This window comes from Drosophila innubila (genome assembly GCF_004354385.1).
Source record: "Drosophila innubila isolate TH190305 chromosome 2R unlocalized genomic scaffold, UK_Dinn_1.0 1_C_2R, whole genome shotgun sequence".
Taxonomy (NCBI): Eukaryota; Metazoa; Arthropoda; class Insecta; order Diptera; family Drosophilidae; genus Drosophila; species Drosophila innubila.
In genome coordinates, this window is record NW_022995374.1 from 15,060,537 (window position 1) to 15,078,732 (window position 18,196).

The following is an 18,196-nucleotide window of genomic DNA, read 5'->3' on the forward strand; positions in this document are numbered from 1 at the left end:
GTTCGTTTGTGGCTTGTGGCTGTTTGCGGTTTGCCTTCTTATATATATTTAATTGATTCAGTTTTATGGGCAGCCGCTGTGTAAATATTTATTAAACGTTCGCTTTTCTTTCTATTTTATTTTTTGTATCTTCCACAGCAACTGTCCACACGGCACGCCCTCGCGTGTGCCATTGATAGCCAGCTCCGGCTGCAGTCCCTTGAGTCTGCCCCATGAGCTGCCTATGTCCGAGAAGCCGAGCTCTGGAAATCAGGCACGCGGTCTGCTTAATGCGACGGCTGCCTCATTTCATCGCCACACGCTGCAGCCGCTGAACCGCAAGACGTTGCTGCTGACGCGTCGCTGCCAGAAGCATGCAACATCGCTCTACGATGCCACGGCCACCAACACGGAGACCTCCGACGACGAGGAGTACATGCAACACGGCAGCGAGCAGTTTGTGCTCAAGAAGCTGAAGCACAGCAGGAACAGCAGCCGTAGCAGCACTCGGGGATCACAGGATTGCCTGGATCATGAGCTGGAGGATGAGGACGAGGATGATGATGAGCTGCAGCGACAGGTGCCCATCAGCCTGGTGCTGCTCATACTCATGTGCTACATCTGTGTGGGCACCGTCATCTTTGCCCTCTGGGAGAATTGGTCTCTGGTCGATGGCGCCTACTTTTGTTTTGTCACTCTGTCGACCATTGGCTATGGTGACTTTGTCGCAGTAACGCTGTGACACTTGCATTGTATGTAGTACGTTGTCTCTGCTCCTAAATGGCAAATGGAAAAAAACTAAACAGAAAATGTAAAATGTAAATAAATCGAATTTTTGCAAATTTCAACAATTTTCTATACTAACAGCCAACAACACTAACATCATTATTCTATTGGAGAAATTTGATCGATGTTACAACGACGTGCATAGCATGCCAAAGTGCCATCTTGCTCTCACACTCTCTCTTGCCGTCTCTGTCTGGCAGTGAGTGTCATGCTGTGTTGAGGACACTGTTTGCCAGGCAGACAGTGCTGCTAATAGTTTATGACACTTTGTATAGCATATTTATGAGCGCTTTGGCCTGTCCTCCAGACTGTCTGCTGTCCCTGCTTCTGGCCTTGGCCAATTCACATCGAAACATTCTGTTAATAGAGCGCTGACAGCAAGATTTTATATATTTACCATAAGATTTTATGATAGTCAAAAATAGTTGCGAAAAATGGACAAGATAAGAGTTCGCTTTAAGTCTCATTATGTAATGCTTTTGCTATCTATTGCGTGTAATCAAATCATATTAACATACTTATTATATGCGGGCTTCACTTCTGTCTCAATTTATAACGAGAAATTTCCTTTCTTGTGGCGCGTGCTCAAAATACCTGTGCTTATCCTCTTACGACAGTCCGAATCAGCTAAAAGCCTCAAATTTCATACACACACACACACACACACACGTAGCACAGCAACTTGGGGCCGTTCATCATGTTTTCCGTAGCATTGAGCGCATACAAAGTATGTTTAGAGTAGCGCATAAATTTCAAAAGTGCCACGCGTCATCAAAATCAAATGCCAACCCCAAGGAACAACCTCCAAACTGAAGGAAGAGAGAGTGGAAACTAAGAAGAAAGCCAAACCCAAATCCAACCGAAGCCAAAATATCAGCAACTTGTCAGCGACAACAACGCCGTCAATAAGATGTATCACAAAATCAATTGATATGACATCAAATTGAATTTGAAATTTTCTTTTTACATTTTGCTTCTTTTTTTTTTATTATTTTTTTTTTTTTTTTTTGCCAATAGCCTCGGGAACTAAGAGCAGCGTTTAGCTAACAAACGTCAATGGCGACTTGTTTATGTTTGTGTCTTTATTGCGCTTAATGCCACCAGATTAAGAATTTACGCACGTTTGCCTTTCCAGCTGGCAGACGCATAAAACCAACCAGCCGGAAGGGTCGCCATGCTCGACATGCTCGACATGCGTTTCCGTGTCGCCTAACGCTCGCTTTTCCATGTTGCACAGCGACTACATGTAAATGGCAATATTGTTGAGCCTATTAGCCACAAGAACGACGACTCCACAGAGTATTTTCACTATGTTATTATGTATGTCACACTCTGGCATCTTATTATTTTTCTAAAATTTAGTTACATAAATACTTTTTATAAAAATTAAATTTTAATAGAAAATAATTTATTTAAAAGCTATGAGATTTTGCAGTTTTGAAACAAATTTTAAGCTCAAGTTATGGCAGCAATAGCTTGTGTTGGAAAAAATATGTGCATTTTCTAAATTAACAATATTTAAATGCAGAATTTATAAAAAGGCCAAGCAACAATTAAAAAGACATGCTTTATCAAAATCAGTCAAGATTTGGCAAAGTTATGACACTAATTAGTTTTAATAAAAAATTTTAAGAGCAAAGTATTCAAAAAATAGCTTTTGATGGAATAAATAGAAATTTTCTAAGCTAACAAAATTTAAATGCAGGATAAATAAAGAAGCCAAACAATGATCATAAAGACATAACTTACTAAAATCGGTAAATATTTGCCAAAGTGATGTCACTTCGGAGTTTTCAAAAATAGGATAAAGTTTTTAAAAAGTAAAGAATTTTCCGGTTTTGATTTGATGAAATTTTGAGAGCTTAAAGATTGTATTTCAGATGCTTCCATCCAATTTCCTGCCTTGTTGAATCATCTACTAAATGAAAACTTCTCAATTTTTAAATTTGTTAGGGTATTTGATGTTCTGCTTAGCGAAAATGACAAGTCAATTATCTATTCAATTTTGAAGCATTCAATTTGAGCATGAGAATTACGGGTAAATAAATAAGAATAATAATATCAAATGAAACGCGAATTTGACTTCAATTTGTTGATGTATAATTTTATTTCTATATATGCGAGTATAGGCACTTCTGTTTTGAGGAGTGGGAAGAGGAGTAGGGAGTATTAAAGCGAAACCTGTTAAAGCTTATCACAAGAGTCCACGCTAGGAACGCATTTAATGATTTGGCCACTTGGGACTCATGCTTAGAATGGAGCTAACATCGGATATGTTGTCCTTATCCATTGGCTGGCCACTTTGCTTGCTCTCGTCCAGATCTACGACATGTATATCGAAGGCATTTGAATTGCCCGTCGACATGCCATGTGGGATGATGCCTCGACGTCTGGCCAACGCGTGTTCCACGGAGAATGGCGTCGTTCTCGACTTTTTGCTGGAGTTGTAAGTCATGGTTGGTGGTTGGGGCGCAACCGGCGCCGTCTTTTTGATGGAAGGTGCAGCAGCCGTGACCAGTTTGCTGGGGCAGAGAGGCAGCTCGCGTGAGCGACTGTTGCTGCCACAATTTGTTGCCCTTGGCGTTGGCGTGAGTTTCTTGGCCAACTGCAGCTCAGGTGCTGTATTGGATCGTGACCATTCATTATTAGCTGCCATGGCACGACCGGCAACCGACTTCAGTGGTGGTCGCCATTGGGGCTTAGTCCTTGGCTTCTCACAGATGCTAATCTCCTCGCTGATCTGGTTGAGCAGATCCAACAAAGTGCTCGACTTCTCGTCCTCGAACTCAATGCGTATGGGCGACTCGCGACCAGAAGCACAGCCCGGATTGAGTAATATCAGCCTGGAAGTATAAGTATTTAGTCTGTGCTCAACTTAAAGGTTTATCCTTACCTACCTCTTGGCCTCCTCGATGGCCCTGCCCAGATTTTGCAGACTCTTGCGCTGCGTTTTGTTGCTGCGTCCAATCTGGGAGTTGGGCATGGTACCCCGCAGCACCATATTCCACTTGTGTGTGCTCGACTGCAACAGCACTGTGCGTGCCACACGCTGGAAACGCTCTCGCGCCGTCTCCTTTGCCGGCTTGGAGGGCACTGTCTCAATCTTAATCTCACGCATTTCCCCATCGCCATTCACATTGCTCAACAGATCTGTTTCACTGCTCGTCTGCACGGGAGCCACCTGGAATCCCTTCATCAGACGTCGCTCCCATACCTTCATGCGACGTGGTCGAGGATCTAGAAAAGGAATATGGAATGGGTTTCAAGCAATTGTTTTATTTGAAAAAATTTAATTTTCCAAATTTAATGCAGAATTAAAATAAAGGGCAAATAATGATAAAATTTACAATCCGCGAGAAAATCGGGTAAGATTTGACTATGTTATGACAGTTTGGAATTTTTAAAACAGCGTCAAGGGGAAAGTATGGAGAAAATTGACAGTGAGGAACAAAAAATTTAATTTTCCAAATTTAATGCAGAAAAAAAATAAAGGCCAAATAATGATTAAATTGACATTACGCAAGAAAATCGGATAAGATTTGACTAAGTTATGACAGTTTGAAATTTATGAAATAGCGTCAAGGGGAAAGTATGGAGAAAATTTACAACGCTGGATTAAAATTAAATTTTCCAATTATTATGCTGAGTAAAATTAGAGTAGTGTAATCGATTTTTCATAAAAATCAATTTAATTAGCTCGATTGATATTCTAAAAATGTATTAATCGAAAAAATTTAAAAATCGCTCAAGCGAAAATCGAGTTTTTGATCACGAATAAACAGTATAAGTATTAAGGAATGTTGACTCTAACTTACGTTTCTCTTTCTTGTTGGCGGATGACACATCCAAGCCGCTGTTTTCGAATATTTCAAGCATTTCATAGCGCATGGTGCTGATCTCGCTCTTGACCTCATTGATGTCATCCTCGGTCACAGGATTGTTCTCGAACTTGCGATGCATGGCAGCCACATAACGCCAGACCAGCGAACGCATAATGTTGTCATATTTGCTATAGTGTTCCTCCTCCTGTCTCTTCTATGGCAGTTAGAGACGAATGAGCAGAGTAAGGAGCAGAAAGCTGGAACTCACCTTGGAACGCTGTCGATCGATGGCTTTGCTGGACTTGCGAAACACGCGAATCACCCACTTCACCGAGGGCAGCACATTAAAAGGCGGTGGCAGTGTGGAACTATCCTCAAAGTAACTCATCCACAATTTGGTACGAGCAAATTTCCACTCGGTGTCCGAATGCTCCTGTTAAATGGGAAAAAGTCAAAGTTCAAGTCATGTAGGAAGAAATACGAGAACTATGTACTTACATCAATCATGGCATAGGAATTGGACATCATGGCTATCAGAAGATTGAGTAAAACAATCACATTGATGACGCTGTACGAGCCGAACATGAGCAGTCCCCAAAATCGCGTATACGACTTGATGCCGGTCAGCTCAAAGTCCTCCAGGTCAATCATGCCGAAGCTGGCCCAGAACAGTGACTGTGAGGACTCAAATAAACTACAATCACACACAGACATACATTACAGAAAGGCCCAGGATAATTAGTTTGCTGACTGGACTTACTTGCCAAAGCGTCGCCATTTCATGCAGGAATCACCATGAGAGGCCCAATCCGCCTCCCCGCCAGGCAGGACATAACATTTGCTCTTCTCGAGGGCAGCAAAATACCAGAGCAGCTGATTGAGGCCGCAGGCAAAGGCAAACAGTACAAGTGTATAGATAAAGAAGAATTTGACAATGTCAATGACCATGCGACCAAGAGAGATTTGCAATGGACCCAAATGCGGATTAATGCTGAACAAGTGCACCAATTTAAGGGCAGAAAAGACATTTGCCGCCGCAAACAGACCCTCGGCAATTAGCTGGGGGTCAAAGTCATGCCACTTCTCGCGCGGTATATAGGCCATCTGTGGATCATGGGCAATTTCCGTTGCCTGCTGAATGTAGGCAAAGGCACTGGTAAGAGAAAGGGTGGAGGGAGCGATAAAAGTTGCACTCCAACTGTAGATAGTGGCATGAAGCTGAACTTACCGCAAACACATGACACTCACGTAGAGACTGTTGCGCAGAAAATCAATAAAGTTCCACATGTTACGCAAATAGCTTCGCATGCCAACAGCAAATATCTCCTGCACCTCCTCCCACATGAACCCAATCACATAGAGCACAACGAGCAGCTCCAGCTTACTTGGCGTCTGTCCACGCTGACGATGCTCCTGTTCCGCCAGCTCAGCCTTCATGCTTGCTGTGCCAAACAATCTCACAAAATCATCATCCGCACGCTGGGAGACCAATATGAGAATAACTGCAAAGACAGGACATCTTTGTTATTCTTACTCAAACTGTTTTCCCCTTTTTCTACTACGCTACACTTACACAAAAAGAACACATAGGACGAGGCATGTATGAGAAATTTCATAAACGGTTTTCTCATCAATTGACCCGTCCGACAGTTTGGCGCAAACATGTAAATGAAACAGTAGAGTGGAAATAGCATCGCCACCTGAGCAATGCAAATGAATCTGTCCACGATGCCTTTACGCCTGAATCCTGGCAGTCCTTCATACCAAATTGACGACAGCAGCTGTTGAATATTCGAATGGGCCACAAACTGAAAGCCAATATAATAGAGAAGTCAAATTAAACATTCTGATTCATTCGTATTCAAAACTGAAAGGACTTTGCCTATGAATTTCGTTTAACATAAGAAAATATTTCTTATTTTCCATATAAATATGGAAAATATTAAATTTAGTATCGTTCGTCACAGAACTGGATATCAGAAATTTTGAGGCTTGAGAAGGCCTACGTCCAAATACTTTGACCTGAGGTAGATGTTGCTTTATTACATAAGAATAGATAATATTTTATGTCAATTTCACTTTTAATTGAATCCAAAGTGCCCCAAATATAATTTATTTTTCTTGTAGAGCATAAACTCTTAATTTATATTTTAAAAACCCTCTTAAAATAATTGTATTCTGTTGTAAAATAAATACGTCTTTAATATGTTTTGCTCAGCTTGAAATTGTGCTCAAAAATGCAGTGAAAATTAATTGTAAATTTATTAAAATGTGCATAAAATGGCGGCATAATGGCGAAAGGAATTTAGTATCGTTTGTCACAATATTGGATATCACAAATTTTGAGGATGCCTGCGTCATGTTGCTTTATTACAGAAGATAGGATAATATTTAATGTTGTTGATATTGATTTATTAAAAAAATTAACAAACATTTTATTAAACTTCTGTTTTTCATGGATATTTAAAAAAAATTGACTCAAGTTTCCGTTGACTCCCTTTTGAGTTCCTCTTCCCTGTTCATACTCACCGTCTTCTGCTTATAGGATATAGCCTGGACCAGTCGCGTCAAACTCATGCGATCTCCAGGCTCATAGCTAGATATGGTTGGATCGTAGTTCAAGATGATGGCCAGCTCATTGGAGGAGCGTGTTTGATCCAACAGGGAACAGGCAAACTTTTGGCATTGACGCCTCAATTCCATATACTCGGACTTGCATTCCTGCTCGGTCAATGCCAGATTGCGCAGATCCCAGGACAATTGAAAGGCCGTCAGTATGGGATCATTGGAGGTGAGGCAAATGAGCGAAGGACTGCAGAGAGCACGATAGATATTCACACGCGAGAGCGAATGCCGCAGCGAATCCTCGCCCATGAGACGGACGCACTCATCACAGCCGCAGCTAAGAAGGATTTATAGAAGGAGATAAGTTTAAATTATCAAATTGCGGCCACTCACCGTATGTCATGGGGCACGGGAACTGCGGCGCCACGATCCAAAAGTATGCGCAGTATCTCAAAGTTGTTCTTGTGCGCCGCCAGCATCAACGGAGTCACATCCGGCGCAAACATGGCCGTGTTGATGTCCACGGTCTGCCAGCTCTGCATGATAAGATTCAGTTAAGGTTAAGTCTGGCTAAAACCGCTTCGGGAGTCTATCAACCAGGAGTCCTCGTTTTAAGTCTAAATGATACGAGTATTTTCGATGGCGTCAAGCGTTTTATTGCATATGCGTTACAATTGTAATTTTCACGCTTCAATTGCGTCCAATGGCTGCCTAATGAAGCGTGCTCATGTGCATAAATATGAGGCAGCCACCGGAGGCGCCACCAGCTCATACAACTTTATTTGCCAACAGAAGAAAACGACAATATGCGAAGTGACAAAGTTAGAATACCCTAAGAAATAGCACACTTAAAATAATGAATATATGTATAGATAAAGATACGGCAAGTTTCATTAGGAACTGTTAGAATCGCAAATTTTAACACAATAAGTCTTTCTGGACTTACAAATTTTTAATTAATTTTTCACTTTTACTTTTAAAATGGTATATTATTAAAAAATTTAATTCTAAGCCTTGAAAAATTATATGTTTAGTATTTTAAATAAATTTGTTTCCAGTTTAACATATAAATTTGTACATTATTTTAAGTTTACTTTTACCAGTGGACATTAAAAAAATTTATATTTATTACTAGTAAATGAATAAAAATAACAATTGTATATTATTTAAATTTTTCTTTCTTGACCTTGTTCAGCTATAATCGCAGTTTTTAATATAAAATATAATTAAATATATTAAGAAACTATACAAATTCTTATTATTCATTACATGCTACAAAATTTGACTAGAAGACTGCTTTTAGTTTAATTTAAATAAGTCTATTTATTTGTTAAAAAATGCGTATTCCAACTAAGACATATACTGGCAGAGCTCAGTGTAGGGTATTGTGCAAGTTGTGGAGACGGAAGCGATGTCCGCTTATCGCACACTCCCAATCACTTGAACGTCTGTCATGTACGTGCCTAACGAGGCCACACAAAACTGATTAAAATCGTGTTAGCTTCAGTTTGAGGCTGAACCGAAAGCCAAGCCACTCCAAGTGTGTGCCACAAATTAGTTGAGTGCAACATAAGTACAAATACATAGTGGGAGCTGGATAAATAGTAGGAGATGAAGATGATATTACTCACATAGGGCTCGCCCTCCTTAAAGATGAGCTCCTCATGCTCGAGCAGCAGCTCAACGGCCTCGACAAACTCCGCATTGATGGCATGCAGCAAGGCATCCTTTGTCTCCACACCCATGATAACCAGCAGCTCGACCATCTCCAGATTCTCGTTGTCAATGGCCAGTGTAAGGGCACGACGACCCAATGGATCCATGCAATTGATATTGATGTGCTGCTGCCGCAATGCCTTTTGCAGTATTCTACAACAAGACACACACACAAAAGTAATTAAAGTAAAATTCACAAAATTCTTGAACTTTTGGTTTTCTTTTCATCGGTGAGAACTGAAACTTCAGCGCAAAGTTTTTAATTAGTTGCAACCAAAAAAAATATCAAAGTTTGCCAATCAATTGAATGCCTAAATTGAATATACACATTTTCTAAAAATAAATATTTTTGCAAGTCAATAACGTTTTGAAGTAGAGCGCCAAAACTTGTTGTTCAGTGTCAGGCCAGAAAATCTGAGAGTATTTTGCAATACTTTTCGATAAATTAGTGGAAATAACAAAGTCACCTTTGACAAATCAACTGTCATATATTTGGTTCAACTTTCTGACAGCAAATAGTAGAAAATTCATTTTACAATTGTTCGTCAACATAAATTGTTGTAAAAAATTCTAACAAAAACGAATTATTTATTGAATAAAACGCCGAATAAAACTAACCATTTGGCAATTAAATTATTTGTAAACCTTTTCCAAATCAATTAAAAAAAACAATGGACGCTACTAAGGATCAGGGCTTGGTTATCAAAATGGCACAAAAGAACAAGGGTAAGAAATTGTAAAACCAATAAATGAAGATTTCCTTTATTGTATATTGTTTAAAGAAACCCAAACAGTTAAACTGGGTGGTGGCAATTGGTTTGCATCGGGTCCACATGGTGCAGTACCTGGTTATACTCGGATGCCGGCATTTTGTCGCATCTCCTGGCAGTTCTATAAGGATCGTGAGGAAGAGCTTTATCGACGCGCCTGCCAACTAAAGGGAATACGTGTGCAGCGCGAGGAGGAGGATGACTCAATTGGTTCAGAGGAGGAGCCAATTAGGGCACATTATCGTTATACCTTAGACGAAATGAAAAGCTATAATCCTTATCGTTTTATCAATTTAAAAATGTAAACAAACGCAAACTATTTCTTAGGCAACAGCAAAAACAACACGCACAGGTACACATACATACAAAGAATGATTCAGACACAGATACAAATACAGATACAGATACATTCACAGATACACAGAAACAAGACCCGCACACCAAGTTGACGAATCTGTTGTGTGTAGTCCCTAGAGACTCTGTGATTTTTACACTTTTTACTGCTTTCACGTTTTCCAGACATACTGATACAGACAATTGCTTCTACAATTTCATGTTCAAAACAATTAATGATTGTTCATAAATGGTTATTTTATTTACCAACCAAACTGTGTACATTTAATTTATTTAATTCCAATTGTGCCATTTAAAAAATTTATTAAATATTTAACTGTATTTCCCTTTTTGCATAAATACACATAATATTCAATCGCTTTCAATTGAATCCAAAGTGACTCAAATATAATTTAATTTTCTTGTAGAGCATAAACTCTTAATTTTTATTTTTAAAACCCTCTTAAAATAATTGTTTTCTGTTGTAAAATAAATACGTCTTTAATATGTTTTGCTCAGCTTGAAATTGTGCTCAAAAATTCAGTGAAAATAATTGTAAATTTATTAAAATGTGCATAAAATGGCGGCAAAATGTCGAAAGAAACTCGTGCCCGCATATTGCTTATTAAGTGGCATATAAGATATTTTCCCCTCCTACTCCATTCCTCTTCCCGCAGGCAAACAAACAGGCAGCTATGCAAATAATTGAAACCACCCAAAGCAAACACACACTCACACTCACACTCACACACACACACACACACACACTCACACCACAGAACGCGTGTTGATAGGATTTATGCGTTTCCTGAGCGGGCTACACATATCGCAGCAAGGGGATACGAATGCGGATACGGATACGGACCATCGACACCTGCGTGTCCCTTGACGCACCATTTAAAATATCAAAAAAAGGGCGCAAATTTGGCAGGGGAAAAAAGCAACGTCATGGTGTGAAACTCACCTGCGAACATTTGGTATATCGCCACGCTCCACAGCCAGCAGAAATTTCTTCTCCTCGAGCAGCAAAGGTTGAGGTAATCCCAGCGGCACACAACAGCCGCCCACAGTTTTAGGCGCGCCACCAGCGGCATTCGTGCCACCGGGTGGCAACTGTGCCACAAGCCAAACAAAAAAAAAAAAAAACGAGTGTCAGTTTGCGCAAATACACGCAGGTGGTTAACAAATAAATAAAATGAAAAAAACAAAAAAGCGGCAGCAGCAAAATAAGAAAATAAACATAAACATATAGGAAAATTAAGTGCAAAGTGTTGGATGGTTGGCTGGCTGAGCGGTTGTTTTATCTGCACCACTTAAATGGCATGGAAATGAAATGTGCCTTTTGGAGTGTTTGAGCCAAGTGTCGGCAGCAGCTTATACGCATACAATGCGGCGTATGCGTAACTTTCAATTCGTTGCAAATGCAAAACTGGCAGATACTTGTGTTTAAATGTATCTTGTTTCTTGTTGTTTGTATCTTAGTGTGGTTTATCAACTTGTATTTAATACTTACGCCCATTGGCTGTTTCTTCTTCCGACCCATGTTTATTAGTGTTATATCTCTGTGTGTGTACGAGTGTGTGTGTGTGCAATTCACTTAACAAAAAGCTAGTTGTTATTTCATGTGAGTCTGTGTTGTTGGCAAAGTTTTAAAGCTCGCTTAACACTACAGTTCATTTATTGCAACTTCTTTTTGCAGCTGCTTGTCAACGCACAAGCTTAGGCTACACACACACACACACACATTGACATACACCCAGCCACACATACACACACTTAAGCACCGAGTTGAAAGCTAAACCAAAAACTCGAAACACTAAGCCCCTGTGAATGCAACTTTGAAGTTATTCGCCTTTTTTGTTGGACACTATTATGTTTTGTTGTTGCTGCTGTTATTGTTGTTGCTGTTGTCGTCACCGTTGTTGTTGTCTTTTGTATATATAACACTCGCATGTGCTCAGTTTGGTTTTTGTCTTGGTTTATGGTTTTCAGGGTTTTGTGGTCAGCGTCTGCTCAAAGTTGCCGCTTAAGCTGTTTATAATTTTAATTTATTTTTATTTCATTTCATTTCATTTTTTGCTGCTCTGTGTGCTAGTTAAGCTCTTTCCATGAGCAAAATATTGTGTGCATTAATTTTCGGCAACTTTAAGCTGCAAGGAAATTAAAGTGAACATTTAATGAGTCATTCGATGATGTGATATTTATCCTAAGGCCACAGCACTGATATCACTTTACACACGTTAAGCAATTAGATTTGTGGAATTTTTTTATATTCATTTTTTAAGATTTTCTCATTTAAATATTAGTAAATATTTTTTATTTTATCAGCACTAAAAAAACTTCAAATATTTGTGCGTTATCTGTTAAAAATACACCAACGTTTGTATAAATTTGTTTAAATGTATCAATTTATCTTACATTTGTATTTTTTGCATATTCCATATTTTCGTTAGATTTCATATCACTGTCAGCGCTTAAAAGTAACTAAAAAGGCATTTTGAAAATGCTTGGAAAGCACACACAATACCAGAAAAAATTTAATTTGATTTCAATCAGTTGTTTCGTTTAAAAATTTCTAATATTTGCATATTACACAGGAAATTCATTCAATAATCTTTTGTTTTGGTTATCTTTCTATATTATTGCAACCAGCTGTAGTTTTATCTTTTGTTTATTCCTCGAAAAATAATGAATTGACCTTTGTTTATATAAAGCACACGGCAACCAAGTGTTTGATACCACAAATAGTTCTAAAAATATTAAAAAAAAAAATTATGATTTAAAGCTTTAAGACACACTCTTAAAAAACAACTTCATGATAAAATAAATCTCACTTCAATCAATTTACTACTTGTTGATTTTTCCAATTGCCGACCAATCAATGTATAAATATTCGCAATAGCACAAAAAATTTTTATTTAAATATTTGCGGTCCTTAAATGTGCTTTTTGCTTTTGCAATTTAAAGTGTTTGCAGACTCATAAAAAATGCACATGCATATTTATGCGGAGATTATAAAAAACTGAACTTCCGCCAGAAACAGCAGAGTCAACGCGTTGCATTGTGAACAACAGACAAAAGCCAACAACTGCATTGTTTAATCAAGTTAATAGAATTATAAGTGAGACTCTCGAGCGTTTGTCATTTAACATATTCATACTCTATAAATGATGTGAAGAGGCTTAATACCCTGAGAAAAATGTCGGAGTATTATAGTAATAAACTTGGGAAAGCAGCCGATTTTTGGATGTCTAAATATATTTTCATTTTAATCTATATGCGACTATTAATTTTTAATGAACTTTTACATAATTATATTAGAGTGGAGGGTATCTGGTCGTACATAATTGATTACCTTACGCTTGCTTTTTATATGTTTTCTGACTGGACAGGACATAAAAAAGCAACAATAAATTTGAATTTATCTGGAAAAGCAGCCGATAAAAGCTTATAAATGTTATGCTTACACGTATATGTATATGACTTTGTGGTTGGTCATTGAAGGTGGAAGGTTAAGAGTTAACATTTATTGCAAGGCTATCAAACTGACTTGCTGAGCAATTAGTAATCAGCAAATATACAACAATGCTAAGGGAGTTTAAGCCTTATTTTTATTGATCATCAAATGGTTAGGGGGAAAAATATCAACGCGGTTTTCTAGCTAATAATATAATTCATATTATTTCAGGAATTTCAAATACCTGAGTTAGAGATTTTAAAAACATTTTTTTGTTGAATTGTAGTTTCTGTAATAAGTTTTGTGCTTAACGTTTGACACTTTTGGCACGACACAGGCTTAGTTGGTAGTCAATGCAGTCGAGTAGCTGCCACGACAGTCGAACACTCACATACACTCACACATATTGAGCTACACACACAGATACATTCAATGCTCGAGCACAATGACCGGCAGGAATAGCAGCTTTGTTGCCAACTCTTTTAATTCGCTTTCTCTGTATTTCTCTTCAACTCTGTGGCTCTGTCTATGTGGCTACATAATTCACTTGGTTGCATGCACACTTAAGCCACTTACTTCTTGCATTCTGGCACATAAAAACGTGTGCAATTGTTCAGCTTGCCCGCACAATGGACGTCGAAATTTCATGTGGCTTAGTGTTAAAAAATATTGTGGTTAACTTTTGTATTGCATACGTTAAGGCGCACACGAGTTTTGTTCGTAATTTATACACATAAACGACTACATATTTTATTTTATTTCATTATTTTATTATTTATTTATTTGAATAGTGTATTAATACACCGAAGCGTTCCGCTGACCGCACTTTCATACAATGTCCGCTACTTGTGAAATTTGCACGTTTTGCGGCCACATAGAAATATATACCATTTCCCGAGGGCCGAGCGGCGTTCTGGCTAATTTAATTAGACTAAAACGTCAAATATTTGTTTGTTTGTCGGCGTGGCAATACGAGTAGTACGATGCGATACAATAGAACCGCCCCAGACCAGACCAGCCTCGTCCATGTACCTTGAACTCGTCGATGTCTATGTCGATGTCTTTGTCGATGTCGATGTCTATGTCGATGGCGATGGCGACAACGATGTCAATGCGTTGATCACCTGTCGCGTCGCCTCGTGTCGCGAGTCGCTTTTCGGGTCGCCGTTTATCAACAAGTTTTAGCCATGTTCTTGACGCTTTAAGGCGATTAGACCAAACGCATGCAAAGTAGGCAACAATTCAATTACAACTAATTTCTAGTTTGCTTCTAGTTTCTAGAGTCATATCTAATTTGTTTTCAAAATAAATTCAAATGCCACTTCTATGCGTGTCTATCCAAGACCTTCTAAAGACATTGAAATGTTTTTATTTTAATTTTAAATTTCTAGAATTTTAATTTAGATTTTTTGGTCTATTTTGCTAAAAAGTTTGGCAATTATTTTTCAATCTTTCAGTTAATTATTGTTGCAATTAGGTGAAATTATATAATCATCCAAACCTGTCAAAATATCCAAAAATACACCAATTTAACGTTATTTTTGGGTTGGTTCGGATTTTTAATAGATTTTTACTAAATTACTGTTCAAAAGTATACAACTTATTTCGAAAACATTTTTTTTCTTCACATAAACAGAAGTATGCATTGATTATTAGTTAATAATGTCAATTTCTCCAATAGGAATACCAAAGTGATGATGAAATGAGAAAATCTACTGCAGTACAACTCATGCCTGTTTTTCCGACTCACATGAAACAACGGAGCTTTTAGTTGAAAATATTCTAAGTAAAATTAATTAAAAGATTTTTGAACAGATTACGCATGAGATTTTCAAACTAATATTCATAAACAATGGAGTCTGAAATAATTCAAATGCAGTACTAAAGAATTTTTGATTAACAATGCATATTTACCTGAGTGAATGTGAGTAAATGTGTGTATGTGCGCGTGTGTGTGAGTCGGCAGTTGTCTTTTGACTGTCGCATCTAAATTCGGTTAGCAACTCGAGTTGCATCAGTTGTTGAAGAAGGACTTTGCCAAATGCCAGATATGTACGTGCATCAGCAAACCAACAAGCTAAACAAAATTAAATCAAAAATATTAAACTGGATTTTGATGAAAGAGCGAGCAACACAACAGACTAACCCAAGCAGACAACAATCGAGCCAGTCGCATCCTCTCATACTTCTCAGCCTCAACACTGCCAAAGTCAAACAAACAAATCGCACAGGAGTCGGCATATGAGAAGTGGCTGAAGGCTGAAGGCAGGAGCATAGCAACGCACACATAACAGCACGTAAACTCATTTAAACGCACACACGTGCACACAGACAACGTCAGGTGGCATGTGGCAGGTGGCATACAGCAACCGGCATGTGGGTAGCCATGACTGCGTATGTGCCTTTTTCTCAGGCAGCGAATTTCAGCGCAAAATGAATTGACAACAACCACAAGCATACACTGACAAAAAAACATTGATTTTTAAAATACGTCAAATACGTACATATATATCTGCTGATATATGCCAAAATCATGACAAGTTGAGCAAAAATTCTGATTTGTAATTATTTGACCAATTTTCGTAACTTTGTCAGAACTAAACCAACTTTCAAGCGAAATATCTTTTTGATCACGGTTTGGCCTCTTAATTCATTCTGCATGGATTCATTAATTTTGATAAGCCACTTCTCACTTATCTAGATGGCCTAAAATGCTTAAGATTTAAAAACATTTGTAATCTAGAATGAGTTTTTTTTTAAATAAATAAATAAATAAGTTCGTTAAGACAATAATTTTCCCTTTGGATCTTGGTTTGATGCCTCAAATTTTCTTGTAAAAAATCATGCCAGATTGGACAACAATTTTGACTTCTAAACATTTTTTGATCAGTGTAGGAAGAGCAGAAGCAGCGCCAGGAGCAACAGCAGTAACAACTCTTCAATGACAATGTGCAACAAGGAGCTGCGCCTGACGCTATGCCTCATTGTGCGCAGCAGGAAATAAGATTTCTGCCAGATAGCAAAATATGCGATGGGTAGCCGATGTGTGTGTGTGTGAATGTGTATGTGTGTGGCAGCCAACTTATAAGCAGTCTCCTTCTCTCTCTCTTATGCAAACAGAAACAGACACTAAGTAGCATAGTTACACGCACTCTCATGCACACATACAAGCAGACAGCATAGACAATATGATATATTTCTATAACCTTAGCTGTCCTCCATTTTGTGTGTTGCCTCAAAAAGCGTAAAACGTTTTGTGGTTGCAGCTGCAGCTGCAGCTTGCTGCTATGTGTGGTAAATAAAATTGCATTCAATATTTTTCTTGGTTTTGCGTTTTTGATGAGATTTTTTACAAGCTGACTGCAGTTTCTTGCCTTTTGTTTGTCTTGCATTCAATTTATTGCTGCTGCGTTGCATTTGCCATAAATTGCATTGTTGTTGTTGTTGTTTCCCCTGCATAATGTTGCATGCACACGTGCATAATTAAGGACATTGATTTACCTGGACTGAGGAGGGCTAAAGATAAGTGTCGAGGTGCATGATGCAGAGCAGCTCATATAATCAAGTCAAAATGTGCTATAAAATCTGTAGAAATATGCTGTGTGATGTTAGTCCTGGATAAGATGCAGATATACGGAAATTTATAGTGAAATATGATCAGTCGATACTAATAAAGTTTAAAGTTTATCAAATAATAAGCATTGGTTGCACTTGCTGTTAGTATTGCAGAAAGCCCATAAAAATACATCAATCAAATCAAAAATGAATACATAAGCAATCAAAAGTGCTAGAAAGTTAAAAATTAATTAAATATTTTCACCACGTAACGTAATTTGTTGCTGTACCTGCGGAATATTTCAATTTTTACCTAAAAGTATGCAGCACTTCTTTGCTGCTGCACAATTTGGCATTGCATACTTTTGAGCGCTGCACAAAATTTATTTGCCGAGTACATTTGCGCTTTTTCATGTACACTCACTCACCTTCTCTCGCTCTGTCTCTTTCTCTCTCTCTCTCTCTCTCTCTCTCTCTCTGTTGCCATTTCAATGCGTTGGCTATGTGGGTGTAGAAGTAACGTCATCAACTGGAACTGGCCATTTGCGTTGGCATGTGCGCAATTCATAAATATTTATTTCTCGCCTTTGTATACGAATTTCAAGAATCTGTATAGTGCAATGGCATGCCAATTCATCCACTTCAGCGACCTTAAAGAATGCTCAAATTTTATCAATGAATTTCTGGCAGACTTTAAGTTTAATCTAAATAAATAAACAAAACTTGTTTGTTTGGCATAAATCCGTGTTGGCCGAAAACCCCCTCCCCCCACAACCTCCGCCCCATCAAGCAGCAGTCCTTGCGGTAAAATAAATTTTCTGCAATTCATGACAGCAACACCAGCAGTTAAGATCAAGAGTATGAAGGAGAAGGAGGGCCACAAGTACGTGCCGAGACACGAAACTTTGACAAAAAGGATTAGAAAGCCGAAGAACGAGCCACGTCCACCCCAACAAAATGCTCAAAGGATTTAAAGGGCAATCAAATTAAATTGTTTTTGCGGTTAGCCGCAAAAGTTCTTTAACATTTCAAAATGTGATAGCATCTCAATAATTTGTATTTGCATATATTTATTTTTTATACTTTTATGATAAATGTTTGCTCAGCTGCTTGACAAAAATGTCAATTAAATTTATTTATAAGCAGCGCAAATCAAGCGAAATGTTTGAGTTTTTGACGCAGCTACAATCCGATCCGATTGAATAGCTCAGAGC

At 38.3% G+C, this 18,196-nt stretch overlaps 3 protein-coding genes across 3 annotated transcripts in view; 2 read left to right on the forward strand and 1 right to left on the reverse strand.

Moving 5' to 3' along the window:
• Positions 1–721, forward strand: part of LOC117782995 — a 29,759-nt gene extending 29,038 nt beyond the window's left edge. The window contains exon 9 of the mRNA XM_034620117.1: positions 139–721. Coding sequence (XP_034476008.1) covers positions 139–721 — 583 coding nt within the window. The remainder of the gene's footprint in view (positions 1–138) is intronic.
• Positions 722–2,848: 2,127 nt separating this feature from the next.
• LOC117784768 (transient-receptor-potential-like protein) lies at positions 2,849–13,730 on the reverse strand. Its single transcript, XM_034622581.1, has 13 exons — positions 13,672–13,730; positions 10,935–11,083; positions 8,783–9,020; positions 7,545–7,687; positions 7,116–7,488; positions 6,160–6,394; positions 5,815–6,088; positions 5,347–5,739; positions 5,085–5,280; positions 4,855–5,019; positions 4,581–4,800; positions 3,663–4,002; positions 2,849–3,608 (listed from the first exon to the last, which is right to left on the reverse strand). Exons 1-13 carry the CDS (start codon positions 13,693–13,695, stop codon positions 2,987–2,989), a joined length of 3,372 nt encoding a protein of 1,123 aa, XP_034478472.1. The 5' UTR covers positions 13,696–13,730; the 3' UTR covers positions 2,849–2,986.
• Positions 9,392–10,240, forward strand: LOC117784769. The gene is made up of 2 exons (XM_034622582.1): positions 9,392–9,593; positions 9,650–10,240. Exons 1-2 carry the CDS (start codon positions 9,539–9,541, stop codon positions 9,940–9,942), a joined length of 348 nt encoding a protein of 115 aa, XP_034478473.1. The 5' UTR covers positions 9,392–9,538; the 3' UTR covers positions 9,943–10,240.
• Positions 13,731–18,196: the final 4,466 nt, after the last annotated feature.